General features: G+C 41.8%; 1 protein-coding gene across 5 annotated transcripts in view; it reads right to left on the bottom strand.

Moving 5' to 3' along the window:
• The window catches only part of LOC106611735 (phospholipid-transporting ATPase IG), a 79,578-nt gene that overhangs the window by 39,177 nt on the left and 17,480 nt on the right, over window positions 1–22,921 (bottom strand). For all 5 annotated transcript variants that reach the window (XM_014212259.2, XM_014212255.2, XM_014212257.2 and 2 more), the window contains exon 3: window positions 21,630–21,719. In XM_014212259.2, the coding sequence (XP_014067734.1) occupies window positions 21,630–21,719 (90 nt within the window). The remainder of the gene's footprint in view (window positions 1–21,629; window positions 21,720–22,921) is intronic.

Raw genomic sequence — 22,921 nt, 5'->3', positions numbered from 1 at the left:
ATACATACACACACACACAGTACCACTTCGTATAGCCGTTAGAGATGCTAATGATAGCCTAACTGTCTTTGGGAAGATGGAAAGGAAATTAAAAGGTAACCTATGCCTACCTGGTAGAATAAATCCAGTGGCCAGTTGTTTTGAAAACTCCATCACAAATGCACTACAGAGATAGGCGGCATGTCCATAACCTAAGCTTCCCCCTAAGTACATTGAATTGTCAAATTCTCGCAATATCTCACAGGAATTCACTAATTTTCTAATGCCGAAACCAGATTAGATGCATGCCATAAGATAAATCAGAGTTAAATGCCAAAAATATGATATTTGCAATATCACTGAGCAAAAAACAACCACAACATAGTCGATACATGATTTTGTCATGAGCTCAGTACCATTTGCTTGATTTTTAGCTAGCTAGCTAATGTTAGCATGCTAGGGACGTTAGCAGAGGCTGCTACATGATAATCAGTTAGCGTTCGCTACCTAGCTAACTATAGTCTAAAAGAAACTGATGCAACCCTGCTGGCTAAGTGGCTAGCTAGATGAGCAGTGGTGACAGTGACGTCCCTATGAGATTCAAGGCTTTAATAAGTACCATCGTGCAGAAATGACAAAGAAAATACTGGTTGATGAGCTAGCTAAGTTTGCAATGACCGTTACCAGTATACATGCACAAAAGTCAACAAGGCATGCAGAATGGACTGCCTTTCTGGGACGGGACTGCCCCCATCTCACTACCTAGTAGAGGGGTACAAAAACACCAGAACACAGATGCATCACATAGCTCATACAATTATATTTGGTTCAGGTCAAAGAAATAGATCTTGCAAAGTATAAATGAAGAAATTGAGAAAAATTCTCTTATAAAATGTGTAAAAATAATGTATAGCAACCCCAGGTGTAAAATAGTAAATAACGGCTACTACTCAGAGAGTTTTGAATTGTCAAGAGTTAAACAAGGGTGTCCGCTGTCACCATATCTATTTGTTATGGCCATCGAAATGCTAGCTATTAAAATCAGATCCAATAACAACATTAGCGGATTAGAAATCCAAGGCTTAAAAACAAAAGGTGTCCATGTATGCCGATGACTCAAGTTTTATATTAAGTCCGCAAGGTAGATCTCTGTAATGTCTCATTAAAGATCTAGATAACTTCTGTACTCTCTGGACTAAAACCTAATTATGATAAGTGTACAATATTACGTATTGGATCCTTAAAAAGTACAACTTTTACATTACCCTGCAGTTTACCTATAAAATGGGCTGATAGTTAAGTAGACATACTCGGTATTCATATCACAAAAGATATAAATAAGCTCTCCACAATGAATTTCAGTAGAAAACTTGTAAAAATAGACAAGATCCTGCAACCATGGAGAAGTAAATACCTGTCTATTTATGGAAAAATTGCCCTGATTAACTCCTTAGTCATATCTCAGTTTACGCACTTACTTATGGCGCTGCCTACTCCTGATTCATTTTTCAAATCATATGAGCATAACATATGCTTTATCTGGGACACTAAACCAGACAAAATAAAACGTGCCTATCTATATAATGAATAGGGTGGGTTGAGATTATTAAATATAAAATCACTAAAGCTCTCTAAAAGCTTCACTCATTCAAAAGTTTTATTTGAACCCTAAATGGTTCTCAAGCAGATTACTAAGAAAAGCTCATCCATTGTTTAAAAATTGAATTTTTTTCCTGTGCAGATTGCCATGTCTCATTTTCGATTAATTGAAAATTATACTTTTTTTCAAAGTCTTTCTTTTTCAAACAAGCATTGCAAAGCTGGCTTCAATTTCAATTTCATCCCCCTGAAAAGATAGAACATATATTACAACAAATATTATGGCTGAACTCAAATGGGCTTGTTGATGAAATACCTGTATTTATGGGAAATATGTCTGAAAAGGGTATTTTGTTCTTAATTGATATTGTAAATGGGAATGGTAGTTATCAGAATTGTACGGAAAGGTCTGCTCAATCCAAGAGTACACAACCAATTGATTACAGCATTGCCCCAAAAATGGAGGCGGCGGGTGGCAGCGGGAGGAGGTAGAAAACTAGTCTGTCTGCCCAATATAAAGGATCAAAAATGGCCGAGGAATAAAAATAGCATAAATAGGAAAGTATAGCAGTTTCATTTGAGGGACCAGGATGTTGACAACTGTGCCATACAGAATACAAAATAGTTGGGAAGAGATTTGGGTGTATGAGTTGATGCAAGATGAAAATGCAAGATTCAAGACTTCATGCTTTTTAGCTAAAATTATTATATAGAATTCTTGCCACCAACAAAATGTTGAATATTTGGGGCATAAAATCGAAGCTCTGCAGATTTTCTTGTGAAGATACAGCATGAATAGACCATTAATTTTGGTATTGCCCTCAGGTAGCCTGTTTCTGGTCACAGGTTCAGGAATGGTTAAAAATGCAAAGCATTGATCTAAAATCGACCCTAGAAATAGTGCTGTTGGGAGATCTGGAGAGTCCGGGTCAGTCAATTACTAATACTCTAAGTAAAAGTATTTATCTTCAACTCACAATCTGTGGATTCTATTCGATTAGATAGATTGAAATTGTACATTAAACATCACAGCATAGTTGAAAGATATGTGTTGCATAAAAACCCGAAGTGGGTGGCCAGCAGAGATAGATGGGATGGGCTGAGGGTTGGTATGTGGAATTGGAGACAAGTGGGAGTGGAGTTGCTGTGTGAGAGAGAATGATGGTCAAAGATAAAAGTAAGAAAAAATGTAAACGTAAAAATAAATCATAATAAAAAGTAAGTTTGATTGACACTGAGGCACAGTGTTTTTACAACTAATGCCAGTTTGCCTGAGGCTGATGCCGTGCAGGTGTTTGTACACACACTCGTTTAAATATACACATACAAAAACACATACGTAATAGTGCCAGACATACACAGTAGGCATTGCTGTTATGATTTTAGTTGTCCTTGATGTCTTTTGTTTTAAATTGATAATTTTTTTGTATATTGGTTTGCATTGTTATTTTCTGTTTTCTTCTGTCTTTTCCTTTTTTCTATTTAGTTCATTCTCTTGGTTGTTGGTGCATTGCGGGGTTCTTGGGGGTGGGGAATGGAATTAATTGAATTTTGTATTTATTTTTTTTTTTATCCTGGGGGGGACTGTGGGAGGGGTCTTGAATGGTTGAGACAGCTATTGGGGAACTGTGGGGGGGGGATCTTGGAGGGTTCGGGTTCACGTTTTTTGGCCTGGTGGTAGATCGGTCAACATGCCCTTGAGCAGGGCATTGACCCTGGATGCTTGTGTGTAGCTCTGAATGGGAATCTGTTGGATGACTGGTATGTAGTTATTGAGCGGGTTCACTGAAAGTATATTGTATATTTCGAATATTCAATAAAATAATTTAAAAAATAAAAAAGTATAAATGACCCAGATATGTTAATATTCAAATCATATACAATAGTGACATTTTACACCAGTGCAGCATCTAGTGGACTATCAAGTACTGTTGAAATGAATTTGATCTGTGGGGATACGATGACACCTTATGTACGTAAATCCGAGACACTCCATTTAGTTTGATATTTCACGTTTCGTACGATCTGTATTCATTTGGGAATGTCCATCACCCATTTCATATGATATATTACAAATTACAATTCGTATTACCTGTTATGAATTCGCAAAACGTACAATATTCTACCAATTTGCTAGACATATGACATGTTACAAATTCTAGCCAGCTCGCTAACATTAGCTTAGGTAGATAGTTTCAGTGAATAGACTACATGTGCCTTTTACTGAGGAGTGGCTTCCGTCTGGGCACTCTACTATAAAGGCCAGATAGGTGGAGTGCTGCAGAGATCGTTGTCCTTCTGGAAGGTTCTCCCATCTCCAAAGAGATACTCTGGATCTATGTCAGAGTGACCATCGGGTTCTTGGTCCCCTCCCGGTCTCCCCGATTGCTCAGTTTGGCCGGGCGGCTAGCTCTAGGAAGAGTCTTGTTGGTTCCAAACTTCTTCCATTTAAGAATGGAGGCCACTCTGTTCTTGGGGACCTTCAAATGCTGAAGATGTTTTTTGGTACCCTTCCCCAGATCTGTGCCTCGAAACAATCCTGTCTCGGAGCTCTACCGACCATTCCTTCAACCTCATGGCTTGGTTTTTGCTCTGACATGCACTGTCAACTGTGAGACCTTATATAGACAGGTGTGTGCCTTTCCAAATCATGTCCAATCAATTTTAATTTACCACAGGTAGACTGCAATCAAGTTGTAGAAACATCAAGGATGATCACAAGGGCAACCAGTGAAGAACAAACACAACCCATATTTATTTGCACATCACTACAAAACTGTTTATAGACACAATGCCATTTGAAGTGTCTAATGTGTCCTGGTCATTTATATTGGTTATTATCCATTTCACTTGCTTTGGCAATGTTAACACGTTTCCAATGCAAATAAAGCCCATGAATTGAATTGATCAATGGAAACAGGATGCACCTGAGCTCAATTGAGTCTCATAGCAAAGGGTCTGAATACTTACGTAAATATGGTGCTTTTTATTTTTAATACATTTGCAATCTTTTCTAAAAACACATCTTCACTTTGTCATTATGGGGTATTGTGTGTAGATTGAATCAATTTTAGAATAAGGCTGTAACGTAACAAAATGTGGAAAAGGGGTCTGCATACTTTCCGAATGCACTGTAGCAATCTAGCAACAATATAATATTAGTTGACAATCTAGCTAACTTGTTTTGAGTTCCCACTTCCTCATGTTGTAAATTATGTAGCATATAGGCTAGGCTAATATCCACGCAAAACATGCAGGCAAATTCATTTCTAAATAAATCTGATCATACTTGATCCTATTTTGACTGATATGTTGCACATCAAAATATTTATCATGCATTCCCTGAATACGCTTGATGAAATAGCTAACTTATTTAACGTCTTACTTGGCACTGGAGCCAGTCTAGAGCCCTGCCGCTAATGTAATGCAACTGTGCATAACAATTTTATTTATCGTTATCGAGCAAAATGGGTCAATTTATTGAGTTTAACGTACACACACCACCAGGCTAAGCACTAAAGCATCTGAGACTGCTGTGATTACAGTTAAGAAATAGATTATAAAAAGGCAGAGATGGACTGGGGCACATTGAACCTTCAGCCAGAATGCAGAATCAGGGAAAACAGGAAACAGACTCCGCATTGTTTCTCTCCCTGGGACTCAAAGAAGAGAGAAACAGTGAAACCACCCTCGCCTCTTCTACAGCTCCAGGTGTTCCCAGACAGAAATAGAACACACTTCAATAGAATATGTGGAGCTGTGTGGACCCAGGTGTTAAAGACTCCTCAGTGGACCCGCCGGTTCCCTCTGATGAAGTTTTATTGAATATCTCCCACCGATCCACTCTCCTATCCTGGCCAAGCCCTGACCCTCACCACACTCAGTAAAAGTCTATTCAGGTCTATTCAGCAGAAAGCAGCTGTAACTAATGCTGCCTCCCGGCCCCATAGGTGATGGATGTTGGGTGGGAGCGGGCGGAGGAGCACATTGTTTTTCGATCTAATAAATTGATAAAAGCCGGTAGGGAGAGGGGTTAGATGCAGCCAGTCCAGGCTGGCTGTCCAATGGTCGACTGCGCTGCGTCTGAAAGTGCTGAGGACAGTATTGTCCCCGACCGGTACACGGTCAAGTCCCACCCGACCGCCAGGCATGATTTAGTTTCGGAACACAATACTGCAGAGAGAGTGGCCACTACAGAGGGCACTATATCACAAACATTCCACACCCATGCACTTAGTACAATACATTAAGTGAGCACCACTCCAATGTTCTCCCTAGCATCATCTAGGTGGGGCAGGCCATTTTCCCTCAGCCTCATTACAGTTTGGTGGAGTCTAGAAAATGTACGAGGGAAGGGGAGGTAATGTCACAATCCCACAACGAGACCGTAACCCACCCAAATAACCACAAAGTACCAGGCCCATTCCTCAAACTCGCCTCCTCCACACTGCACCAAAAACAACACTCAGACCTCGTCAGTCAGGAAGACGACTCCACAGAACTGATGTGAGATCTGACACCGAAAAACAGGGAAGAAGTGTGTCAGAGTGAGTGACTCAGGTCCCAGGGCAGGCGAGGCAATGGCCCTCTCATCCTCCCTCCCTCCCTCCATCTCCTGCCCCTGATCTGCTCCCATTCGATCAGGAGACAGGCAGCAAAAGACATGCAGGGCTATTTATAGGCGAGTGGTGCTTTTCTTATAAAAAGGCAGCCAGAGTATTTGAGGCTCCCTGGTTGCTGACGTCAGCGGTGCAGCTTTCGCTGCAGAGAGAGCGAGCCTCACCAACAGAACGAGACCATCACTAAACGGGGAGAGACCTGCTGAGAGAAAGAGACCATCACTAACGGTGAGAGAGAGACAATCACTAACTGGGAGACTAACAGAGATGGAGAGACACCTGCTAACGGAGAGGGAAAGAGAGAGAGAGGGAGACTTGTTAACAGAGAGATGAGAGAAAAAGAAAGTCTCTCACACTCTCTTATTGAGCCTAAGAGAGCGAGACATTGAAAGGAGACTCACTAACAGAGAGAAAGAGGGGGAAGGAGGGGGGTTGTGTGAGGTTTGGATTCTGGTAATTGAAAGGTTTTATTTTTGGCTGTGATGTGAATGCAGGTTGTGTGCGCTACACCGTGTGATATAATGGTAGGCCGCATGGGGGGAACTGGACAGTTAGGATTTCTTCCAGAGAGGTTGGATTAGTGGAGAAATGGCATGCCACACGCCAGGCTGGGTAAACATGTGAGCACAGCCCATACCACCCCAAAACACACCCACACACAAGACACGCACGATTACAAAATCATGACTCACATTTACGCTGCACTTAAACCTTTCATCTCAAACACACAATGCACATTTAGTTAACTGCACTCTCCAGTACATGTACTGCACACACAATCCACTGAGATGAACCCACTGATGGAGAATCAAAACGGGTAAACACTGATGCTGTGCTGTTGGCTGGGGACAGCAAATAACCAATGAACAGAGCTCAAGACCAAAACATCTTTTCAACCCTGTTGGGGTAGGGCTGGGCAATATGGGAAAAAATTAAAAAATGTATGGGCGATTCACGAGCTCCGACAGTATTGGGACAGTGACATGTTTTGGCTCTGTAATCCAGCACTTTGGATTTGAAATTATGCAATGACTGAGGTTAAATTGCAGATTGTTAGCTTTAATTTGAGGGTATTTCCATCCATATTGGGTGAACAGTTTTAAATTACAGCACTTTTTGTACATACTCCCCCTAGTGCTGGGCGGTATACGTGTTTTGCGATATACCGGTATTGATGCACAGACAGGTTTAGGTTTTTACTTTACCTTCTATACCGGTATTTGAATGTTTGGTTTGTTAAATGTAATACGCAGTGTGTAACGTCCATTTTTATAGTTTACTTCGCTACTTGAGTCATCCCTCTCCACGCCGCTTTCCACACAGACCTAGCTACGCCCCCTGTCACTAATGGAGCGCATTTGATGTTCCTCAACCATGAGACACGTGCATTTAGTCTGCATGGTCAATAAAGCATATGCAACACTGTAGTTGTCACTTTGCTTCTTAATATAAATCTACTAGCATTCTATAATTACACTATTAGCTTGTGTTTCTTACATCTGCAAACAGCTAGTGTCTATTCTTAGCAAGTTGTTCCTAAATCTTGTTAGCTGCTAATGCTAATCACTAGCTAGCTAACACACACACACGTACTGAGTAAGAGCAAGCGTGATTAGCTATACGGCCTGATAATACCAGTGATTGTGTAGATCTAAATCAACATGTTTGTGCAACAGTGTCTTCAAAATTAAAGATGTAAACGCAAAGCAAGAATATGTTAGCTACATGAAGTAGCTAAGAGAAAACATTCAATGTAGCCAAAGACTATAGGAAACACCTATCAACACAGTTCCTACCCTGTCACAATAACTCCTCCCTGGCATTTTCATTCGTTGTCATGTCAAACACTGTATAAGGCTGTAACATAACAAAATGGAAAAAAAGGGAAGGGGTCCGAATACTTTACAAATGCACTGTATGTGCACTGTATTCTCCCCAGACCTGACTGCCCTTAACCAACACAAAAATATCCTGTGGCGTTCTGCATTAGCATCGAACTGCCCCCGCGATATGCAACTTTTCAGGGAAGTTAGAAACCAATACACACAGGCAGTTAGAAACGCCAAGGCTAGCTTTTTCAAACAGAAATTTGCTTCCTGCAACTCAAACTCTAAAAAGTTCTGGGACATTGTAAAGTCCATGGAGAATAAGAACACCTCCTCCCAACTGCCCACTGCACTGAGGATAGGAAACTCTGTCACTATAATTGAGAATTTCAATAAGCATTTTTCTACGGCTGGCCATGCTTTCGACCTAACTACCCCTACTGCATTCAACAGCACTGCACCCCCCACAGCTACTCGCCCAAGCCTCCCCCATTTCTCCTTCTCCCAAATCCATTCAGCTGATGTTCTGAAAGAGCTGCAAAATCTGGACGCCTACAAATCAGCTGGGCTTGACAATCTGGACCCTTTCTTTCTAAAATTATTGCAACCCCTATTACTAGCCTGTTCAATCTCTTTCGTGTCGTCTGAGATTCCCATAGATTGGAAAGCAGCTGCTGTCATCCCCCTCTTCAAAGGAGTTGACACTCTTGACCCAAATTGCTACAGACCTATATCCATCCTACCCTGCCTTTCTAAGGTCTTCGAAAGCCAAGTCAACAAACAGATTACCGACTATTTCGAATCCCACCGCACCCTCTCCGCTATGCAATCTGGTTTCAGAGCTGGTCATGGGTGCACCTCAGCCACGCTCAAGGTCCTAAACGACATCGTAACCGCCATCGATAAGAAACAATACTGTGCTGCCGTATTCATTGACCTGGCCAAAGCTTTTGACTCTGTTAATCACCACATCCTCATCGGCAGACTCAGTAGCCTTGGTTTCTCAAACGATTGCGTCGCCTGGTTCACCAACTACTTCTCTGACAGAGTTCAGTGTGTCAAATTGGAGGGCCTGCTGTCCGAACCTCTGGCAGTCTATGGGGGTACCACAGGGTTCAATTCTTGGGCCAACTCTTTTCTCTGTATACATCAATGATGTCGCTCTTGCTGCTGGTGAATCTCTGATCCACCTCTACGCAGACGACACCATTCTGTATACTTCTGGCCCTTCTTTGGACACTGTGTCAACAACCCTCCAGACGAGCTTCAATGCCATTCAACTCTCCTTCCGTGGTCTCCAACTGCTCCTAAACACAAGTTACACTAAATGCATGCTCTTCAACCGATCGCTGCCTGCACCTGCCCGCCTGTCCAGCATCACTTCTCTGGATGGTTCTAACTTAGATTTTGTGGACAACTACAAATACCTAGGTGTCTGGTTAGACTGTAAACTCTCCTTCCAGACTCACATCAATCATCTCCAATCCAAAGTTAAATCTAGAATTGGCTTCCTATTTCGCAACAAAGCATCCTTCACTCATGCTGCCAAACATACCCTCGTAAAACTGACCATCCTACCAATCCTCGACTTCGGCGATGTCATTTACAAAATAGCCTCCAATACCCTACTCAACAAGCTGGATGCAGTCTATCCCAGTGCCATCCGTTTTGTCACCAAAGCCCCATATACTACCCACCACTGCGACCTGTACGCGCTCGTTGGCTGGCCTTCGCTTCATAATCGTCGCCAAACACATTGGCTCCAGGTCATCTACAAGACCCTGCTAGGTAAAGTCCCCCCTTATCTACGCTCACTGGTCACCATAGCAGCACCCACCTGTAGCATGCGCTCCAGCAGGTATATCTCTCTGGTCACCCCTAAAGCCAATTCCTCCTTTGGTCGTCTCTCCTTCCAGTTCTCTGCTGCTAATGACTGGAACGAACTACAAAAATCTCTGAAAATGGAAACACTTATCTCCCTCACTAGCTTTAAGCACCAGCTATCAGAGCAGCTCCCAGATCACTGCACCTGTACATAGCCCATCGATAATTTAGCCCAAACTACTACCTCTTCCCCTGTATTTATTTATTTTGCACCATATTATTTATATTTTAACTTTGAACTTTCTTCAAACTACAAATCTACCATTCCAGTGTTTTACTTGCTATACTTTATTTACTTTGCCACCATGGCCTTTTTTTGCCTTTACCTCCCTTATCTCACGTCATTTGCTCACATTGTATATAGTCTTATTTTTTTCTACTGCATCATTGATTGTATGTTGTTTTACTCCATGTGTAACTCTGCGTTTTTGTATGTTGTCGAACTGCTTTGCTTTATCTTGGCCAGGTCGCAATTGTAAATGAGAACTTGTTCTCAACTTGCCTACCTGGTTAAATAAAGGTGAAATAAATAAAAATAAACATGCATTAATAAGCTATGAACATGTCATAAAAATGTCAGATTTCCTCACTACATGCAAACACGAGCATTAATGCATGCAAATACGAGCAGCTACATTGCCATGCCTATCAGCAAACCACAAATGCATAGCGATTTCAGCACATGGAGCGCCCTGTGGAGGTGAGAAATATAAAAGTCTGTTTGTAGCCAGAGGATTTCGAAACGGAACTGAAGTCTCAACTGATAGGGTTGCCATGTCGTTGAACGTTAAAAAGGGATGCTATCAAATAGATGTTCCCCTTCACTTGAAAGAGGAAGAGATCCAATCAGCTAACATGAGCGCAGCAGAAAAGAAGTCAAGCCGAGGTAACGTGGCTAACGTTACCTAACAAGCAAACAACATTTATCTAAACCAAAATCTAGCTGGTTTTCAGAATATGCTCGCTCGACATTCCAAAGCACATCAATGATGAAACATAAATGGAACATGTAAATTGTTGGTCCCATGTTTCATGAGCTGAAATAAAAAGATCCCCGAAATGTTCCACACACACACACAAAAAGCTTATTTTGCAAGAAATGTTCGCATAAATTTGCTTACATCCCTGTTAGTGAGAATTTCTCCTTTGCCAAGATAATCAATCCACCTAACAGGTGTGGCATATCAAGAAGCTGATTAGCAGTACGGGGAAAACAGTTATGAAATGTATGCATTCACTACTGTAAGTCGCTCTGGATAAGAGCGTCTGCTAAATGACTAAAATGTCAAATGTAAATGATTAAACAGGGACACAGGTGCCCCTTGTACTGGAGAAGGTAAATGGCCTCTAAAATGTGCTGTTTTGAAACAACACAATGCCACAAATGTCTCAAGTTGAGGGAGGGTGCAGCTGGCATGCTGACTGTAGTAAAGTCCACCAGAGCTGTTGCCAGACAATTTAAATGTTATTTTCTCTACCATAAGCCACCTCAAGCATCATTTTATAGAATTTGGCAGTACGTCCAACTGGCCTCAAACGCAGACCACGTGTATGGCATTGTGTGGATGAGTGGTTTGTGGAAGTCATCGTTGTGAACAGAGTGCCCCATGGTGGTGGTTGGGTTATGGTATGGGCAGGAACAAGCTACGGACAATGAGCACAATTGTATTTTATCAATGCAATTTGAATGCACAGAAATACCGTGACGAGATCCTGAGGGCTATTGTGAGGTCCATTTTTTTAAGGCATATGTGACCAACAGATTCATATCTGTATTCCCAGTCATGTGAAATCCATAGATTTGGGCCTAATTTATTTCAATTGATCGATTCTCATTTGAACTGTAACTAAGGCTGACCCCAATTAGTTGACTGGTTGATTGTTGGTCCATAGACGGTTGGTCGCCCAATATTTTCTTTAGGTTGAGCAACAGCAAATATATATTTATTTCTTTATGGCACACGAGAGACACCTGTCTGATTTGCGCCCATCTCAGTGAATTAATCCATTGCAGACGATGAGACTAATCCATTGCGGAGGCCACGTGGATGGCACAGTCCAAGAAGGGCCAAAATGCACGTCTCTCTCCAGAATGTGCTCTCTGGCCAATTTGTGCACATTCATTGTGTGAATTGTTTGCCTTGATTGTTGGTGTCTATCAATTCCCCATTACATACATCACCAGCAGTACCCTAAATTTACCTTTAATTCCTAATCTACAATGTTTGGTTACAGTCATTTCTGTAAATGCATTCAATATATTATTATTCCAGTCATTTACCATTGTCAAAGTAGACACGTAGTTTGCAGAGCGCACAACCTATGCTACACTTGTGAGAAACAAGTTTTGGTTTATTTCATTCCATTTATGAACTGTCAATTTAGGTCATTGTTTTTTGTTTGGAGCGCTACAGTCATTGTTGAGTAAGGATGCGCACCTAAATACAGATAGAAGTAGGCCTATAGGCTACCTGGCCTGAGCGCAAATGTGGGCATATAAAATGTGCCCATTTGGGAATATGATAGTATTTCAGATTGGATTAACGCACCACCACCATAATGTTGTGAAGCTTCTCAAAGTAATATTTTCCACCCCTCAAAGTATATTTTTTACATCCATTGAGAAGGACAGTAGTTCCTCAATGTATTTTTAAAATCTTTCCAGCTCTCTCCCTTTCGATAACCACTCCGTGTGAATGGTTAAAATGTCATGCCCTGATCCAGAGGAAACAAAAAAGTCTAGCTGATGAGCTCTTACCCTCTGGGCAAATAGCCTACAGCTGTGTCTGGCTCACTGGAACCGGGAAACTGAGGGGCCCGGAATATTTTATACGATATTTCAAGATCGTTTGCAGACAAGCCATGCGTAACCTATGTGATTTATAGGATATATATTTGTATCAGGATGTTCTACCTGCAGGTTGCAATGTTTTATTTGTTGGCTTTATGTAGACTATTTTTTACATTAATTAAATTAAACTGCTCCACAAAATGTCCATATGAAAACCATAACTGGCACGCAGATCGGTAGAAATAATTTGATCAATTGGCATTCCACATGAGAAAGGTTACCGACTCCTCGTGTAGCCCATTACCGACAACTTCAGGAGAGTAATAGCAGAATCTGGTAAAGCCAGGAGGAGGAAGGTTCTCCTCTTCTGGTTATCTTGATCTTTGGCTCCCTCTTGAGTCATGGGTCTTATTTAATGAAACAGCATCAACCAAGCACATAGTTGATTTTATTAAAAACACATGGGTGGGTCTATATTGAAAAATCCACGTTAAAAAATTTCTACCAATCAATTGGTCGAAAGAACAAACCAGTTTCGGTCAACCAAGATTTATTTTTGTCGGGGACAGCCTTAACTTAAATCTTTGAAATTGCTGCCGGTTGTGTTATATTTTTGTTCATTATAATTAGGCAGCTGCTGTCTGACGATGTGATAAGTAACTTCAAGCTTATGTTTTCATTAGGTTACGTTTAGCTAACCGTTAGGCTAGCTAGCTACCGCAGATGCCAACGTGACTGTTCTATTTAGAGTCTGATCCCATCAATAACTGCAGAGGCACGAACATCAAGCTCAGCACCAGGAACTAGCGTAAGTCACCTAAAATCTATTAAATCTTTCCATGACATGTAAATAAATATACTGGAGCTAGGCATACACTCGGTCCACAGCAGGTAGCCTACCGGTTAAGAGCTTTGGGCCAGTGACCGAAAGGTTGCTGGTTCGATTCCCGGAGCTGGCACGGTGGAAAAATTGCCCTTCTGCCCTTGAGCAAAGCAGTTAACCCTCAACATCTCCTCCCTGGGCGCTGCGGACGTCGATTAACCTGTTGGGGCTAGGGGGCAGTATTTTCACGGCTGGATAAAAAAACGTACCCGATTTAATCTGGTTACTAATCCTACCCAGTAACTAGAATATGCATATACTTATTATATATGGATAGAAAACACCCTAAAGTTTCTAAAACTGTTTGAATGGTGTCTGTGAGTATAACAGAACTCATTTGGCAGGCAAAACCCTGAGACATTTTCTGACAGGAAGTGGATACCTGATGTGTTGAATTACCTTTAAGCCTATGCCATTGAAACACACAGGGGTTGATTAATGTTTTGGCACTTCCTATTGCTTCCACTAGATGTCACCAGCCTTTACAAAGTGTTTTGAGTCTTTTACTGTGAGATCTGACCGAACAAGAGCCATGGAACGGTGATGGCCGATTAGACTCTGGCGCGCGAGTTCATGTTGGGTACCCTCGTTCCAATACGTTATAAAAGAGAATGCATTCGTCCACCTTGAATATTATTCATGTTCTGGTTAAAAAAGGCACTAATGAATTATGCTATACAACGTTTGACATGTTTGAACGAACGTAAATATATTTTTTCCCCTCGTTCATGACGAGAAGTCCGGCTGGCTTAGATCATGTGCTAACAACACGGAGCTTTTTGGATATAAATGAGCTTTTTTGAACAAAACTACATTCGTTATGGACCTGGGATTCCTGGAAGTGACATCTGATGAAGAGAATCAAAGGTAATGGATTATTTACATAGTATTTTCGATTTTAGATCTCTCCAACATGGCCGTTTGTCTGTATAGCAAAGCATATTTTTCTGGGCGCAGTGCTCAGATTATTGCAAAGTGTGATTTCCCAGTAAGGTTATTTTTAAATCTGGCAAGTTGATTGCGTTCAAGAGATGTAAATCTATAATTCTTTAAATGACAATATAATATTTTACCAATGTTTTCTAATTTTAATTATTTAATTTGTGGTGCTGACTTGACTGCCGGTTATTGGAGGGAAACGATTTCCTCAACATCAATGCCATAGTAAAACGCTGTTTTTGGATATAAATATGAACTTGATAGAACTAAAAATGCATGCATTGTCTAACATAATGTCCTAGGAGTGTCATCTGATGGAGATTGTAAAAGGTTAGTGCATCATTTTAGCTGGTTTTATGGTTTTGGTGACCCTGTCTTTGAATTGACAAAACATTACACACAGCTATTGTCAATGTACTCTCCTAACATAATCTAACTTTATGCTTTCGCCGTAAAACCTTTTTGAAATCGGACAACGTGGTTAGATTAAGGAGATGTTTCTTTCAAAGGGTGTAAGATAGTTGTATGTTTGAAAAATTTGAATTTTGACATTTATTTGGTTTCAAATTTGCCGCTCTTGAAATGCACCTGCTGTTGATAGGGTGCACCACGGGTGGCACGCTAGCGTCCCACATAGCCCCAAGAAGTTAAGGCAGCACCCTGCACCGCTCTAATTCAGAGAGGCTGGGTTAAATGCAGAAGACACATTTCGGTTGTGCAACTGACTAGGTATACCTTTTCACTGTCTTGTCGTCATTGTTGGTGCGTTTACAAGTAGGCTACACCTACTGTAGTTATTAGTATTAGAGGCTAGTTGATTGTTAATGCAGTGACCGACTGGTGTCTGTTGTGAAAAAGTATTGTGTGTGAAGGTTAGTATGCATGATCCATTGCCATGAGGGTGGTGGGTGGATATAGTACTTTGTTTGAGTGTGTATTGATAGGGGCAAAGTGTAAAATGTTGGCTAAGCACTGACTACGTGTCCTACAGACTAACCATGCTGCCGCTGCTGCTGACCTTGACATAGGCTTTAGTAGTACAGAGCCTGTAAACACATTGGATGAAAGGTTTCAGCCTGGGAAAAGCTCACGCTCAACATCGGTCTCTGAAACAAGCCAGGACAGCCAAAAAGTATTTATGAAAGCAGAATACCCTGTTGAGAAAACCCCCCCAAAAAACCACCAATAACACTAAACTGTCTACAAGACAAGTGTTGCTCAAACTTTTACAATATTTGCTAAAAAGCCCATCTCAAAGCCCCGTTGACTCCGAGTGTAACAAAACACCATTCCACAGTACCCTTTTTGGTTCATTGTATGATTACACATCCTCATGACCAGTCAACATGTCTTTCCATGAGACTTACTGTACAAAAATCTTCTGCAAGAGGTTGAAGCAGTGGGTGGTGAAGAACGTGGACAAGAGGCTTGTCCACCTAGCTGTGGAGTGCAGAAAGGGTCAGACGGTGGTCTACAAGGAGCCAGAGGCACAGTTCCCCAAACACAACATCACAAAAGCCTGCTAAACCAGCTGCCATTACCCAACACAAGAAGTTCAGATGAAGAACATTGAACCAACATCCATATTCAGTTAGACTGATGTTGTAATAAAATATAGAATGCCAAGTAAGCTCACAACTGCATTGTGGTCTAGATATTGCTAGCTGTTGTACATATGTATATAACGGTGTTTAATATCATATTTTTTTTATTAGTACTGACAAGTGACCAAATGATTCCAGCTTCATCAGAAACCTATAAAGTGTTGACTTCAACTTATTAATCAATTAATTGTGATATTCATTAAATGCATTTGGATAAAGTAGCTTCAATCTTACTGCTAAAACAAATGAAGCAGGGAGTTGGTGTATCATTTAAACTAATTGGTTGCCAAGTAAACATGTTTCAATAAAACAGTAGATTAGTCTGTCAATACAGCAAATAAAGAGACATGGCTTGTATTCAAGACAAAGGTTATTTGCTCTGGAGACCGAGATGGGTTTACACAGCAGTACGGAGGAACAGTTATGGCAATGTATGACATATACAGTAGAATACAAATACGCCAATAACGCTTATAATAAATACTAGAGTTCTACAAAGGGAATTCTTGGGTATGTGTTTGGGTGGTGCAGTGAAGTGTTCGGGGTCACTTTGATACAAGGGGAGATTGTTACGGGACCTTTCACATCTCTTGAGATTCAACCTCTTCGTATCCACGCAGTATTGTCTGAGAGAAAAATGCAAACGATATTACACATTCATGGCCAATCAGTGTACTGTCTATATTCCTACTGTAGCAGCATGTGTAGAATATGAGACATCTCACAGACACACGTTAGCTAGCTACAACACAGGTATAGTTACTCCAAGATTAATATGAGTCATCAGAACATTTTGCCAGTTTTGCTCATAATGAGGCACTGAGGCTAGCTAAGCTAGTTAGCTAGCAAGCTATAACCTCACACTAAAGTACATTTTAGGTATAACAAACACAGCTAGCTAGCATAAGCCTAGCTATTCATATTCATTTGTTTTTGCTTTCAATTGTTTGGGAATACATGTGTTTTTTTGTTTCTTTTCATCCCCATGCCCTGTTATGTCTGAAACGATCACCATATTGTACTGTGCTGAACAATACTGCCTCGGTTAAAAGAGAGCTTATAGTGCTAGCTAGCTACCGACAGCAAAACAACTTGTTTGTCATTTACCCTCCTGAGTCCTGGTCCAGCTGGTCTCTAAATAATTTCTCTCGCCGTCTCAACACGTCTTCAGTGTATTCCGGTTCAAATACATAGGTCTAAACGTAAAAGAACATCCAAAAATGTTTTGCCGTCCAGCTCTTCTTAGAAAGAGGAAGTAGCCATTGTAGCTAACTATTTAGCAGTCTCGGATAGACAGTGCACGGTTAACATAGCTCCAGTGAACCTGTAAACTAGTACCGCCCCTGTTTTGAAAAGCCTGTCTTCAAGGGTGAGACAAAGGAAGAAATGATGGCTCCTGTCTAGCTGTAGTCTTACAAAAACTGTCTGGCTGGCTGTACGTCCTCCAAAACACGACCCTGCCAAGCCGCACTGCTTCTTGACACACTGATCGCTTAACCCGGAAGCCAGCCGCACCAATGTGTCAGAGCAAACACCGTACAACCGGCCCACCACAAGGAGTCGCCAGATCCTGATGGGACAAGGACATCCCGGACGACATTGGGCCAATTGTCTTGCTCAACCGCCACAGGTTTCGCTCAACAGTCGGTTGTGAGAGTACCCGGGGCTGTAGTGACACCTCACTCACTGTGAAGTAGTGCCTTAAACCGCTGTGCCACTCGGGAGCCATAACTTTAGAAGTTGAGAAACACTGTTAGAAAGGTTAACTTTTCAATTCTATAAAAAAAAATCCTGTCAATGTGTTTCAGTGTCCCTATGACCAATTCTGTTGGACAAAACCGAAACCACTTGTCAGAGAGGAAGAAGTGATCTCTCATCTTTGTTGTGTGAGTGGCAGGGGCTCGGTGTGTGTGTGTGTGTGTGTGTGTGTGTGTGTAAACAGAGAGGAGGCAGCGAAGCAAGAGGTTTCACTCTTATGACAAAGCCTTTCTATGGACTTATTTTGGACCTAAGCTTGTCACTTGTTTTCTGCCTTTGGTACAATGACTCCCATTGTTAGGGCGGGAAACTAGCATTTCGTCATTAGATACAGATGTCTGGTGTAAATGGGAACACAGCACTGAAGGAGATACCAAAAAAACCATGAGAACAAGCAGACAAACGCTCATAAAAGCGGGAAATAAATTCCTTGATTCTTGCGATACAGGCATTTGAAATAGTGCAAAAACATAACATTGAATTAAAATCGATATCGCCCAGCCCTACCATGAGGTTTCTAGACTAGTGCCATACAAGTTCTGACACGAGCATGATGACTACTGGTAGGCTACTCTATTTAAACCAGCCAGCCACTCCATGATCTTATCCTGTCAGAATGTCATCCATCCAGCTTCATCTCCCAGAAGAATCTCCCTAACACTCAATACCCTGAGCTGGATTACACTGGGGACAGGCTGTTTACACCTTTAGTTTAGGTTACGGTTGTTATCGAGAGAGAGGTGGTTAGTTACCATCTCCTTGGGTTAGAGGGAGCGCGATGGGGGAGAGGAAGAAAAAGCTGATTTTTATTAAATCATCGCTGGGCAGATCTTTTGGCCTTATAGAAGAGTTGTGGAAGAGAGGTAGAGAAACAAAGTAACCTAACGTAGCAGAGGTGAAAAACGCAGCTCAGAAGTTTTTCTTTCTAGAAAAGGTTCTCTTCTGCCAAAATTGGAAGTTGCTCAGGCTCTTTCCATTTCCCCTGAAAACCGTATGCATCCGCTTGTTGCCCAGCACAGGGTGGGAATGGTGTGGTCCAGCTGTGAGCACTGACCCGACGGATAAACATGTCACCCAGTGCTTTGACTCTGGCTCAGCACTCACTCTCTCAGCCCACTCACACTTTCCACTGAGCAGTGGAGGAGAGGCTTACCCACACACACACACAGTTTCACACCTGCCATAAATAGGTTAAACTCGCAAACACATACAGAGGCTGACATGCAAATACACAGGCCTGACCACAGGAAGTCAAATTGACTGTTTCACACGTGCCACAAAAACACATTCAGTGACAAATACATAGCTACACCCAAACAAAAATGATAAACATTTTAAAATAAAGATGTAACGTAAAAAAAGTGGAAAAAGTCAGTGAATACTTTCTGAATGCACTGCGCGTGTGTGTATATATAAAACATACAGATATTACACACACACACACACACACACACACAGTTGAAGTCAGAAGTTTACATACACTTACATTGGAGTTATTAATACTCGTTTTTCAACCACTCCACAGATTTCTTGTTAACAAGCTATAGTTTTGGAAATTCGGTTAGGGCATCTACTTTGTGCATGACAAAAGTCATTTTTTCAACAATTGTTTACAGACAGATTATTTCACTTACAGTTCACTGTATCACAATTCCAGTGGGTCAGAAGTTTACATACACTAAGTTGACTGTGCCTTTAAACAGCTTGGAAATTTCCAGAAAATTATGTCATGGCTTTAGAAGCTTCTGATAGGCTAATTGACATACTGAGTCAATTGGAGGTATTTCAAGGCCTACCTTCAAACTCAGTGCCTCTTTGCTTGACATCGTGGGAAAATCAAAAGAAATCAGCCAAGACCTCAAACAATTGTAAACCTCCACAAGTCTGGTTCATCATTGGGAACAATTTCCCAACGCCTAAAGGTAACACGTTCATCTGTACAAACAATAGTACGCAAGTAAAAACACCATGGGACCACGCAGCCGTCATATCGCTCAGGAAGGAGACACGTTCTGTCTCCTAGAGATGAACGTACTTTGGTGCGAAAAGTGCAAATCAATCCCAGAAAAACAGCAAAAGGACCTTGTGAAGATGCTGGAGGAAACAGGTACAAAAGTATCTATATCCACAGTAAAGCGAGTCCTATACCGATATAACCTGAAAGGCCACTCAGCAAGGAAGAAGCCACTGCTCCAAAACTGCCATAAAAAAGCCAGACTATGGTTTGCAACTGCACATGGGGACAAAGATCGTACTTTTTGGAGAAATGTCCTCTGGTCTGATGAAACAAAAATAAAACTGTGACCATAATGACCATCATTATGTTTGGAGGAAAAGGGGGAGGCTTGCAAGCCGAAGAACACCATCCCAACCGTGAAGCACGGCGGTGGCAGCATTATGTTGTGGGGGTGCTTTGCTGCAGGAGGGACTGGTGCACTTCACAAAATAGATGGCATCATGAGGGAGGAAAATAAGGTGGATATATTGAAGCAACATCTCAAGACATCAGTCAGGAAGTTACAGCTTGGTCGCAAATGGGTCTTCCAAATGGACAATGACCACAAGCATACTTACAAAGCCGTGGCAAAATGGCATAAGGACAACAAAGTCAAAGTACTGGAGTGGCCATCACAAAGCCCTGACCTCAATCCTATAGAAAATGTGTGGGCAGAACTGAAAAAGCGTGTGCAAGCAAGGAGGTCTACAAACCTGAGTCAGTTACACCAGCTCTGTCAGGAGGAATGGGCCAAAATTCACCCAACTTATTGTGGGAAGCTTGTGGAAGGCTACCCAAAACATTTGACCCAAGTTAAACAATTTAAAGGCAATGCTACCAAATACTAATTGAGTGCATGTAAACTTCTGACCAACTGGGAATGTGATGAAAGAAATAAAAGCTGAAATAAATCCTTCTTTCTACTATTATTCTGACATGTCACATTCTTAAAATAAAGTGCTGATCCTAACTGACCTAAGAGAGGGAATTTTTACTAGGATTAAATGTAAAGAATTGTGAAAAACTGAGTTTAAATGTATTTGGCTGAGATGTATGTAAACTTCCGACTTCAATTGTGTGTGTGTGTGATATATTTTTTTGGTATAAAAAAATGAAATGCATATCAGGGCTGGGTTTGGCTAACATACTAGGGCTTGGAATTGCCAGGGACCTCACAATACGATATAGCACCATACTTCGGTGCCGATATGATATGCATGGTGATGTTCACAATTCCATATGTATTGCGATTCAATACTGTGATTTGATTGAGATTTGATGTTCCAAACATATTACTTACTATATGCCTGCTGCAGAGACGAAAGAGCATGAGACATTTATTTTAAAATGAGTCTGGGATTTTTTTTTTTTAAGTACTGAAAACATTTGGCTCACTATTAAAAAAAGATGGAGAACAAGCTATAGCAGCGCTTCCCAAACTAGGGGTCGCGAGAGATACTGAAAAAATAAATAATTGCGTAGGTTCATAGAACCAGGGTTACGTCAGTAACCTCTGATAGCCTCTAGATGTGGCTGTAATAAACAAAGTGGTTTCTGTTTTCTTCCTACAAATATGGCGCCATTTTTTGATTGGTTTAAACTACATATTATGACCCCATCACTGAAAGATTAGACTCTCAGGAACACGTATGTGTCTTCTGTTTCTCTTTACAATACCCAACGAGCCATTTTAACATTAACACATATTCAACATACAAAACGAGTCACAGACGCATAAAACAACAACTCACCTGCACCAAAAAGATGATGAGGAAGTAGAAATTGGCGATTCTTCTGAACTGCTCAAACAGATTCTTTGGCAGAAAGTTCCACACCGTGTACTGGAAAGACAGAGAGAGAGAGGGCACCAATGTAATGACGACAGAATGAAAAACACAATCTAGGCCTACCCACTGGATCCTGGGTCTCTGGAAACCACTATTTTACAGTTCTTTGACATCTTATTCAACCTCTTTACAGTAGAGGACTAGTAGGATGTATTAATCAGTTCCATCCTCTGAGTTGGTGCTGCCCTCTGAACCACCTGAGACCCAGGGAGCCCGTCTTCCCTCTCAGTCCTCAGGGGGCCTGCAAATATTCCAATGATTCGGATTAGCGACACATCTCCTTAAATTTGCCCAGCCCTGAAAGGAGAGCCGATTACCTTAAGTTGGCAGCAGAGCCTACGTTTTTTCACTCTTTCTTTTAAGTGGGCATGACTGCGGATACTCCACACAGTAGCTGAACGAGACACTCTTATGTTGCCAAATCCCCGCGAGACAGCCCAACAACGCCCCGGTGGCAAGTTAAACCACACGACAGGCTAAAGCAGGTGGAGGAAAACACAGTGACACACACCACTGTTGAGAGGGGAGTGTAGAGGAACGCATTTGCATGGAGACAGAGAGAGAGTGCTGAAATGCAAATGGTAGCAGAAAGGGACCATTTCATTTTGCCAGAGAGGAGAGAGAGAGAGAGAGGAAAAAGTAATAAGAGGAGGAGCGTGAGGGGGGAGGGCAGGAGAGAGTGAGGGAGGAGAATGAAGGAGGAGAGGGGAGAGAGTGAACATAGTGCAGGGAGAGGAGAAGGAAGGAACGGCGAGGGAGTTGTAAGGAACAGGATAATGGGAAGCAGGTGCATGGCAGAAGTGTAAACACCACAGCCAGGGTAATTAACGACTGTTTACACGGTCACACTGGAGGACGAGCGACATTGATTGGCCCATTCCCAGTGGGACCCTCTGCACCACTATAAAAATCCCCTTCTTCCCTGTCTCCCTCTTCCCCTGCATCCTCATATACATGAATCTAAACCCCCAGCCAGACCCACACCCTTAGCCCTGACAGGAGGGAGAGATTTAGGGGGGCTCGTCAGAGAGCCAGAGGGACAGCTTGACTCGACACCCCTACCTGCTGGTACATCAATAGTAGCAGTGCATTTCCCCACCACAGATGGAGCTCTCCTAACAGACAAATAATGGCCTTCCATTGGGGAGGAAGACGAGCATGCGGGGAGGCAGTGGGAGGAGGGGAAGAAGAGAGCG

Source organism: Salmo salar, chromosome ssa09, assembly GCF_905237065.1.
Source record: "Salmo salar chromosome ssa09, Ssal_v3.1, whole genome shotgun sequence".
NCBI classification, from domain to species: Eukaryota; Metazoa; Chordata; class Actinopteri; order Salmoniformes; family Salmonidae; genus Salmo; species Salmo salar.
Note: the sequence above shows the minus strand (reverse complement) of the source record. Positions and strands in the feature narration are given on the sequence as shown.